General features: G+C 32.1%; 1 protein-coding gene across 1 annotated transcript; it reads left to right on the top strand.

The window, feature by feature from the left end:
• Window positions 1-74: 74 nt before the first annotated feature.
• On the top strand, window positions 75-10406 carry LOC133199558 (NAD kinase 2, mitochondrial-like). The gene is made up of 9 exons (XM_061335374.1): window positions 75-416; window positions 2932-3020; window positions 3206-3376; window positions 4328-4417; window positions 5207-5440; window positions 6796-6947; window positions 7332-7475; window positions 7777-7816; window positions 8517-10406. The coding sequence occupies exons 1-9, from the start codon at window positions 192-194 to the stop codon at window positions 8650-8652; spliced, it is 1281 nt and encodes a 426-aa protein (XP_061191358.1). The 5' UTR covers window positions 75-191; the 3' UTR covers window positions 8653-10406.
• The last annotated feature ends 260 nt before the right edge of the window (window positions 10407-10666 follow it).

Below are 10666 nucleotides of genomic sequence, written 5' to 3'. Positions count from 1 at the left end.
ATTGAATACAGGTTTACAGAGTAGTAGTGTTCATACGAAAACAAAGAGCCTGACTTTACTTTGCCCTCCAACATGGTGTCCTATGGAAATTAAAGTTGTACACAAACCGCATGTGTTGGTCAATTTCAGTGTTACTTTGTGATATAATGTAACTAAATCAGTGACATACAATCAAAGTGATTATATCTGGTATGGCCAGTCAAATTTTGTCTCAACAACTAAATGCATTCCATGTTATTCTCGGTAGCAAGGTCACGCACCTGCAGATCCTGAAAAACTTTGCATACAATAACTTTAGGGCCTATGGAAGCGAACAATTCCAACCGAAGAAAGCTGTTGTTCTAAAGAAAATGACACGATATGAATTTGAAAAGACGGTATTTAAAGGATCGAGCGAAGAGGAACTCAAGAATTATGTAAACAAATATCTTAAGTATATTTATTATATTATATAGCTAAATTATATTATTAAGCTCTCTGATTGGCTGAGATCAACATTGTAGAAAAAATACTACGTTTATGTTCACCTGCATGTGACCATCCAGTTTAACATGAGGATTTATTTTTTTTTCTACATTGGACTAAAAATAAATTGAGAACTTCCAAATTCATACAAATGGTTCTGGAAAGTTATTTCACTTGCAGCTGACTTACACATACATGTGATAAGTCAAAGACCACAAAACTGTACAGGAGCCATAAAAAAACTGGAATTTGGGTCAAAAAACTGTACTCTGCCTATCAAAAAACAGTACAAAAAAACAGTATAAAATAGCGCTTAAATTCTTATGATAAGGCACCTTATTTCTAAACCAACAAATATATATTGTTGCAAATGTCTTATTTTAAAAGTTGTAATGGAGATTTGAATGCTTTAAAATTTCATATATTGTGTTTTATAATCACAATGTTCTTATGAATCGACTATAAATTAAGTTAGTTTAGATGATAGTTTGTTTGCCAGCTTTATATAGTATTAACGTGAGAGTCAATGTCTCCAATTTTCATCTTGTTCATATTACTGATATATACATCAGCAATGCTAAATTACAGCAGCAAGTACAATCATACATAAATTTCAGCACATAAAAACTTAAAACTATATCCTTTATTTCATCGCAATCATGGTAATAAACATCGTATATTTTATACCTACAGAGATCTGGGTCAGATTCATGTATATTAAGTCATGTATATCAACTTCAGAAGTTGGCTTAATTTTTTTCAATCAAGTTAAGAAACATTAACAGTTATAATTAAGTACCATATTGAAAATAAAGCTACCTAAAGGGGGGGTATCTTGAAACGGATTTATAGCAAGATAATTATCCCAATTGGCAGTTCACACCTTCACACGTGATGGTTTGTGTACACTACACAATTATCAGAAGGTCAAGTGTCAAACACAGGTGACGTTTTCCAGTGTCTCGCTAGCGAGAATGAGAGGAAAATGGTGGCATTTAGCGAGAAATTCAAAATACTGTACAAATTTTCATATTCCGTGAATTTTGGTGTATCGCCGGTACATGATGAATGGGCTTGTAAAAACGGTACATTTTGCGTACCGCCGGTACATATCACATGTATGCTTACATCAAGGTGAACAAATCATTCAGGCACATAGAATCGGGGAGGGGGGTACAGGAGGCCTCCGCCTCCCCACACTTTTTTCTGAACATAACTTTTTACTATTACTTTAGTATGAAAATGTACACTGAAGTATTTCAAATTAAGGATATCCAATCCTCATCCACGAAGGATAACTCTTAAAATTATTATTTAATTAAAAAAAAGTCTCAACATGAAGCTTGAATTGAAAAATTTTCATGCAACAATTTTCATTTTATGCATTTTAATACAATACAAGGTTCTTTGAAGTCTTAGTCTAAGAAATGGTCTTGTAAAAGTTGACATTTGATTTATATCCTATAAAAGTCAAAAATAAATATTACAGTTTTAAAGAATTACGATTTTCTTGAATCTAGCCTTAGATACCAACACTTATTAGCATGATATGAAACTAGAAGTGATCTGTGATGTCTTAATTGCAATGATAGCACAAGCTTTTTACACTATGTATTATTAATATAATAATTAAAGGAAATAGAAGACCTAGAATACTGAATAAGTATAAAGACCTGCAAATTTCTCTGAATGTCTGCATGGATACCTATAGTTTTTTAACCTAAAATATATTTGTTGATCAATTTTCAGTCAGAAAATGAATAGAATAGTTTTAGTTGATGTTTCTATTTCCTTTCCTGAATATATATTGGAGATTTGATAATTTTCCCTTTATAATATGATTAACCTTATGAAATACTTTGGTAAATTTATAAATAACTTTGTGAATTCAGCGATATTTTTGTGAGTATTTTCAATTACTAAACTGCTGATTTTATGAACCTGAGGATCGGACTACCTTAAGTGAAGTAGATATGGCAATCTAGGGCAAAAAGTATAAAATTAATGCTTTTTGTTACCAAATTCTCCTAAATATATCAATAAAAAAAAATAAAGACCTCAGTGATATTTTAAGTGGTGTGTTATCAACTAGATTTGAAAAACCTTTTGTGTATCTTTGATTGTAATAAACATTTGGGTGATTTAAAGGACATTGCAAGTCTCTGTCAATTACTTATGTCTAGAGTCACTATAATATGTTTAACTTTTTCTATAAAATAGATTTAACATGGTGTTTGGTTTTGGGTATTTTAGGACACTTTCATGATATATAGATCATCTGAAATGGTTAAATTCCCACATTCTACCCTGTATTTTAGAATTTGCAAATATTTGATTTGATTTTTTAAGCTGGGGATGTATATTTAGCAGGTCTTCAATATCATTGTTTTTTGAATTTTATCATTTTCTGTGAATATAGTATGTAGAAATGTATAACAATTTTTTATTTTGATTTTTGTATTTTAGCTGGAAGCCAAACGCTCTGATTACAATGGACTTCGAAGCCGTCATGAAACTCATTGCAGGAGTGTAGACATTATCACAAAGTCTTTATTGTATGTAGTCACTTAAAACACAAGTTAAAAGGATGCCATATAGTATTTTAATAAGACACAACATGTAAAAAATATTTTTTTTTAAACTGGACAACAGTATAAAAATATTGGAAAAAAAGACAACACATTATTATATAGTAGAATATAATGTATTTTGAAAACAATCTTTTTGAACAACATTGTAGGAAGCATGGAATAGAAACCAAAGTTGTGTCACGTCAGGAGTTTAACTCAGACCTTATCCAGTGGGCCGATGTAATGTTCACGGCTGGAGGAGATGGTACCTATCTGTTAGCTGCCAGTAAAGTGTTGGACCATGACAAACCTCTGATTGGAATCAACACTGACCCCTCAAGGTGTGAAACAATAAAATATTCTTGTTTTATCAACCCTCTTTTCTGAAACACATAAAATATCAACAAATAATAAACCTTTGACCTAATTTTCAAAAATACAATGTAGTTCACTGTGCTGATACATTTATACAGCATATTTTTGACATTTAAGAGATAAGTTTATGCTATTTAGCATCTGCAGTGTTTGTTATCAAATATTTTTTAAAATACCAGCGTTATATTACCTTGACCTATGACCTACTTTGCCAAAAATACTCTGGACAGTTTAATTTAAATAACTTATGTCTTTTTAATTTCAAGCGGCAGGGTTTTTGATAATTAGCATTTATACATGTTTATAAGCTCATGAGACTGTATCTTGAAACTGTGTGATACATGTATATAATTACTACACAAACTGAAATTTAAATATTATAAAAATACATCGAGATTGGTATTCCAAAATGAATCGTTGTAGACTGACATTGCAGTAAAGACAGACTGACATCTATTTTGGAGGATTATTGGAAATATGTATTTATTAAATATCAATAAATGATAAAATAATTATTTTTCAATCATTTCAATTTTATCATTCATTTTAGCTTTGAGGGTTGGGGAAATCAGTCATATTTGTATTTGAATGTCAGATTCTGTCGCAGCCTTACTTTCCAAAGATGTTTTTTTTTTTTTCTTTGCGAGCAAATGCACAAACTATAATGCTAGTAACAAATAAATAGCTTACCACTTTTAGATTTATTCACATTTTTAATGAAGCTATAGAGCAGGTGATACATGTTCTTTTATTAAAACACTCAATTTTGTTTATAGATTAATCTTTCAGTATATGACTCTTGTTTAAGATTCTTTATGATATGAATGTAATCAGTGTCTTTATGTGAAATTGTTTTTCCTTGCAATATCATTCTATTCCCACCAGTAAACATGTAGTAAAATTTGTATCTTTTTTAGATCTGAAGGTTGTCTCTGTCTCCCAAAAGAACAGTACTCTGGAGCCAGATTTGAACATGCGTTACAAAGACTACTAGAGGGAAAATTTAGGTATGCTTTCAAAATGGACAATACTGTGAGAGATTTCTAGTTATTTGATTTATCTGGTCATATTTTTCTTAGCTGAAACCAATTTTTGTGAGTTAAACTTCTTTAAGTTCACCTGAGTCATTCAGGTGACCTATTGCTATCTTTTTTATCATTGTGTGCCATCTTATGTACATAAACTTTTCTTTGTGTTGAATTCTCCTCCAGAATCACTGGAACAATTTCAGGCTAATTGTGACAAAGCATTCTTGAATTTTAAGAATTCAAATTTGTTCAAAAAAAGGGCCAGGACAGTTTCTAAGGGGGCATAATTAAGAACAAGTTAAAGAAGAGTGAAATCGTTAATTTTAAAATCTTTTCAAGAACCAGAAATGATAAAGTGATGTTTAAGCTTTTTATAAAGTGAAGATTCAAATTTTCTGACTATGGCTTTGGAGGCTGGGTGGGGCTACAAAAGGAATCTAAAATTTTAAATAGAATATATAGATAAAATCTTAGTCTTTTTTAAAACATGTTTAACTTTGATTCAATATAAAAATGTAGCACCTTCCACTTTGTTCAAACCATGGTGTTGGTGGAAGACCATTAAATTGGTCCAAGCTTTTGCTTGGGATGTATAGGTGATAGGTTTAAGAATTTCTTCTCAAGAACAGCAAAACTACAATTCACTGTAGTGCCTCTGGTGAAGGGGCAGGAGGTGGGGGGGGGCAAAAGGCCCAAACCATTAGAGTTATAGTTTCATCAGAGACTTCTGGTTTAATGTTTGTTGAATGAGAATCACTTTTCGTTTAGGTGGAAACGACGTCAGAGGATTCGCATTACAATGTCTGGGCATCATGAGAATGATGAACCAATAGAACTTCATGACCAAGAACTTCAGTTTTATGAACATCGTTTCACAGAACATGTAGGAGAGGGCGAGACATACAGACAGAATGTGAATGTATCGGAGAATGCCACCACTCCTAGGGTTCTTCCGGTGTTGGCTCTCAATGAGGTTTTCATAGGAGAATGTCTGTCCTCAAGGTACTGGTTCTATTTCTTCCAAAAATAAGCTTTCAATTTGCCAAAATGTTTTATTTATGATGTAATGTGTTGCAATATAATTATAGAGAAGTGGTATGATAATAGCACAATGAAAACCTTGTGAAAGAAAGGCACTTTTTTGTAAACCTTCATGACAAGAAAAACTATTCTTAACTGTAGAAACTGTTTTATAATAGATATGAAGTTTGGCTTATATGTAAGCTTGGTTAGGGTGTATATTTTGGAGGAAAGGGGACTTGAAAGACTACAAGAATATCCAACAAATCTGCATTTTTTGGTTAACTATAATTGTACATTATATGCTTAAACTTAAAATATATGAGTTTTTGACAATGAATGCAGACAGAACAACCCAAATTTTGGCTTACAAAAAACTTGACTTTATTGTCTCCATGCTTTTGCAAAAGCGAGGGACTTTAAATCTCATTTGTCTGTCAGTCCCTCCTTCTGTCACGGAAACTTTAACCTTGGTCATAACTCTTGAATGAAAAAAGACCGGGCTTTCATATTTCACATGTACATTAATACCTGTGACAAGACCTTTTCAAATGGACTAAAATTTTTGACCTGTGACCTTGAAGTTTGACCTACATTTAAAAATTTTTAGCATCAGTGATAACATTTGAAAGAGGGAAGGAAGGGTGTTTATAAGTGACATATGCCTGACCTGTGACAAGACTTTTCCAGTTATGCTATATTTTTTACCCAGTGACCTTGACTTTGAAGTTTGACTTACTTTACAAAAATATTAAAATTGGTGATAACTTTTAAATGAGAAAAGGTAGGGCGTTCATATTTAACATGTGTAGTGTCTGTTACAAGGCCTTTTGGAATTTACTATGGCTATTGACCTCATAATCTTGACTTTGAAATTTAAGCTATAGAACTTTTCAAAATTTTTAACACTGGTCATAACTTTTGAATGAGAGAAAATAAGGCTTTTATCTTTTGCATTTACATTAACTGTGACTACACCTTTCAGGAAATAACTTAATTTTTTATTATATGACCTTGACCTAGAGGTTTGACATACTTATTTAAAGTTTAACTTTGGCTAACGTTTGCTCAAGAAGAGACAAAGCTTTCATATTTTTTTTTTCACATGAGCATTCCGTTCAGATTGACCTCATAACATTGATTTTGAAGTTTGATGCAGTTTTAAAATTTTAATCCTGGTCATAACTTTTATTAATTCAAAAATTTAAATCTTTTTTGCTTGATGGACAGACAAGACAGTATAAAGAATTGTATCACAACCACAAAGACACTGAGAGTGGGGGACCACAATTCTTTGAATTTGCTTGTCTTGTTCCTCATATCTTCTTTTTGGACAGAGTTTCATACTATGAAATAAAGGTAGATGATCATCCGAGCGAGAAACACAAAAGTTCTGGTATAGCCATTTGTACTGGGACAGGGTCCAGTTCCTGGTTCTACCACATAAATAATCTGCCACGCCAGGCCATTGAGACAATACTAGGATATGGTGAGGAATTGCATTTATTTCTTTATATAAAGTTATTGAACTTGGAATATGCTGCTGTATTCTTTTATAAAGTTTTTAAAATCTTAGAATGTCTTTAACCTTTCAGAAGTCAGTAGTTGAAAGAATAAAAACTTGCAAATCTGACTTTAGAATGTTTTATTGTGACCTATAAGAAATATCTTTAACACTTAACATTCTCTGTATGATAAAAATGATCAATCTACAATTAAAAAAATCTTTGAAAACCAATTACTTTTTTACTTTGATATAATTATGCATGTAATGTACCACATGTATATACATGTATTTGTGGAAATTGATCTTCCTGATACAGTATACCATAGAAATGAACTGTATTTACTTGAGGCTCTTGTTAATTTTCAGCCAATGAATTGATGCCAGGCAGACAAACAAATTTGTTGGATCCAAACCTCATTTATAAAGTTACTCAAAAATACAATGACTCTCTAAAGTTTGATCCCAGTGAACCCAAGATGGCTTTCACAACCAGAGACCCTGTCCGTAATGGTAAATGAATCAACATTTTACACACTAACTCTTCCTTTGAAGTCTATGTTTCTTATTTTTAGTCCATTTGGTTTTGTTTATTTTTTTTTATTTCTGTTTATTTTGTTTTGGATCAAATTGTTCAGTTTGTCATGAGAAAGTGAATATTGTAGTTATATGTATGTATTACACCAGATCTTTGTCAGACGAATGGCTTTTAGAGTAGACTGGCTACCACTCCTGTTTTTCCTGCCCGAGAAGTTTTCTTAGATGAGGAATAATTTTTTTATAACAATTTACTTACACAAAAAATTTTCTGTAGGTGTCTTTCAAGTGCAGCATCCAAAAGGGTTTGCTAAAAAGTAAGTAGTTTGATAAAGACATCAAGAGATTGCAATAGGTCATAATTTTCAAGTATGATAAGAAAGGTATCAAAAACCTGCATGTCTCACATGTAAAGTAAACCTAATGGATACCAAGAGGCCATTGCTGAACTGCTTGATTTGTTGACATTCTTTAAAAATGCTAACAAATTATAGTGCCTAAAATCATGTGACAGAGGAACAGAAATGCCTAATTTAAAAAAAACAAAAACAAAATATACAACTGTACATATAAAATGAAATATATATTATAAAATCATAAATAAAAATCATATACTAGTATATTTTATCAATTTTTACGTACATAAAGACGCTTTTATTCAATCCTCTCACTAAAAATGTTTCTTTTTTTAAATGCAGTTTTCCATCATAATTTACTTTAATATAAATGAAATGCATTATTTTCTGAATATTTACGGTAAATGTGTTAATGTGTTCCCATGGTCCTCTTTACGTACTTTTCCTGCTCATTTTTACAGAAAAACTCTGATAAGGGAAGTAATTCAAAAATGGCCTATTAATGGTCAGTGTTATTGAAGATACTGGCTATAAAGAATTGAATTTAACATTTTCATTTGGATGACATAAATGTACTGTATTCCATTTTGTATCTAGTTCTATGAAGTTTTATGCAAACTTTCTGTTATCTGAGTAATCTATTTGTTCTTTTTCCTGACAGAATTCAGATCTGTTCTCGAATGTGGGATGCTTGTTTGGTGGTGGATGGTGGTTCCTCCTTTAAGTTTAATGATGGAGCCATTGCAACACTGGAGATTAAAGAGGAAGACTCCCTTAAGACGGTCGTGTTTGACTGAGTTGTTATCTGTGATAATCAGCATTATCAAATTTTCTTCTGACTCTGTAGACTTTGTTTGAGTTCCACCTGTGTATGGCATCAATTATAATAATTAATTCTTTTATTAGGACCATGTCACATTTCAATTTTACTCAGGTTTATGTGTTGTATTGTATACATTCTGTTGAAATGTACTTGTAGATGTATATTTATGTTATATGAAGTTTTTACTCAAGAAAACAGATATTAGCCACTTAAGAATACCTTACGTGGAAATTATTTCTGATACCAAGATGACCTTTTCTTCTGAATTGGTCGAACTAATTTGACCTCTGCAGAATTTTTGTGTGCCCAGTCAACAAACTGGCCTCCTATAAATCACATTATTTTTCATCCCATCAACTAGAGATTTTGTCTGTTATGTCCTTAGACTTAACCTCAGCTTTGTTGAATGGCTATATTACAAGAAATTGACAGAATTTGAATTATATACCAGTTTGGATCCATTTTTTAATAAAAATGTAACATTCCATTCTGTGGTGGTCAGTGATGTGTTTTTGCCAGTGGCTAAGTAGCTTAGTTGGTAAGGAACCTGGGTCCTGCCTTGGGCTGTCCAGTATTCTCCCTTTGTTTTACCTTCAAATGGTCCAATTCCATGACTTTGAAGAGACAGATTCAATGTTATATTTAGGTTGATCTATTCAGAAGTGGATTGATGCCCTGGATTTTTTTAGATCTGACTGACAATTGCACTTGATCAAACATTTTAGCTCACCTGAGCCAAAGGCTCAAGTGAGTTTTTGTGATCATAATTTGTCCACTGTCTGTCGTTGTCCTTGTTGATAGCGTTGTCATCCTAAACTTTTCACATATTCATCTTCTTCTGAGCCACTTTCATCTAAACTTGGCACAGCATAGAGTGTCCTTGGGTAAAGGGGATTTGAGTTTGTTCAAATGAAGGGTCATGTCCTCTTTCAAGGGGAGATTATGGGTATCAAGAATTTGTGAAAAATTAATGGTATCTTTTAAAAATCTTCTTCTCAAGAACCACTGGGCCAGAAAAGGTAAAACTTCATTGCATAGTATAGATTCAAATTTGCTCAAATCATGACCCCTGAGGTAGGGTGGGGCCACAATATGTGATCAGAGTTTTACAAAGGAATTTGGGGAAAGTGCTGCTGAAGAAAAACAGGGGCGTAGTGATTCAGGTGAGCGTTGTGACTTATGTACTTTACCTCTATTTTACAATATTTTATAGTTGCTTTTGGTGGTGTGATATGAAAATGATGTAGTTGAAGAAAGATGTAAATTTTAATGATATTGTCCTTAGTTTATCTTTGAATGGATTAAAAGCCTTATATCTTGGAACTGTTAAATGTTGCTGTAAATAGGGCATTCCTGTCATGTTAACCTTTCTTAATACAAATAAGTCTGTGTAAAGGTATTCTTTTACTGTGTGAGTAAACCAGTTCCTGTTTTTGATTTCATACCTAATACATGCTGTCCAATTACAAGATGAAATCTCAGTAATCTAATTACAACAAAGATGATTCAAGTCTTAATGTATTTCTAACTGCCCAAAGTATGATAGTGATTTTGTCTGTTATTGACCTTTTTAACCATGGAAAATCCCAGTCTAACACTGTTGTTTGATTTTAAAAGGTAGTTGCTATAATATATGGTGCCATACAAAGATGGAACATTGAACAATTAGATATTCTGTGTAATTATTGAAATCTCCACGAGAATATAAAGTGAATTCAAGAAGTGCCATTGGGTGTTTTTTTAATTTATAGTTCGATCAACATGATATGTCAGATATTTATATTTAGAGATGAAGCAATGGAATCTGAATGTAAACATTAACCAAGGATCTTATTTCCACACATTTGGAGTAAGTCAAGTTGATGTGGAGGACAAGTGTGGAACTGAATCATATAATTTTGTAACCAAAACAACAAAACAAAACAAAAACAAAGACTGTCACTGGATAAAAAGGTCTGTTGATGACCTGAATGCTCCTTCTTGATGCA

The sequence above is a fragment of the Saccostrea echinata genome, unplaced genomic scaffold (assembly GCF_033153115.1).
Source record: "Saccostrea echinata isolate AGI-Se365-2 ecotype Australia unplaced genomic scaffold, CSIRO_AGI_Sech_v1 ptg000034l, whole genome shotgun sequence".
Taxonomy (NCBI): Eukaryota; Metazoa; Mollusca; class Bivalvia; order Ostreida; family Ostreidae; genus Saccostrea; species Saccostrea echinata.
The sequence above is the reverse complement of the archived record's forward strand: the minus strand, read 5'-3'. Positions and strand labels throughout refer to the sequence as shown.

Bases quoted from the DNA above. Each gene is read 5' to 3' on its own strand.
- LOC133199558 (XM_061335374.1), top strand. From the start codon at position 192: ATGGCCAGTCAAATTTTGTCTCAACAACTAAATGCATTCCATGTTATT. The intron at 7,476-7,776 runs GTAAATGAATCA...AATTTTCTGTAG, and splicing joins CAGAGACCCTGTCCGTAATG to GTGTCTTTCAAGTGCAGCAT. The intron at 7,817-8,516 runs GTAAGTAGTTTG...TTTTCCTGACAG, and splicing joins CCAAAAGGGTTTGCTAAAAA to AATTCAGATCTGTTCTCGAA.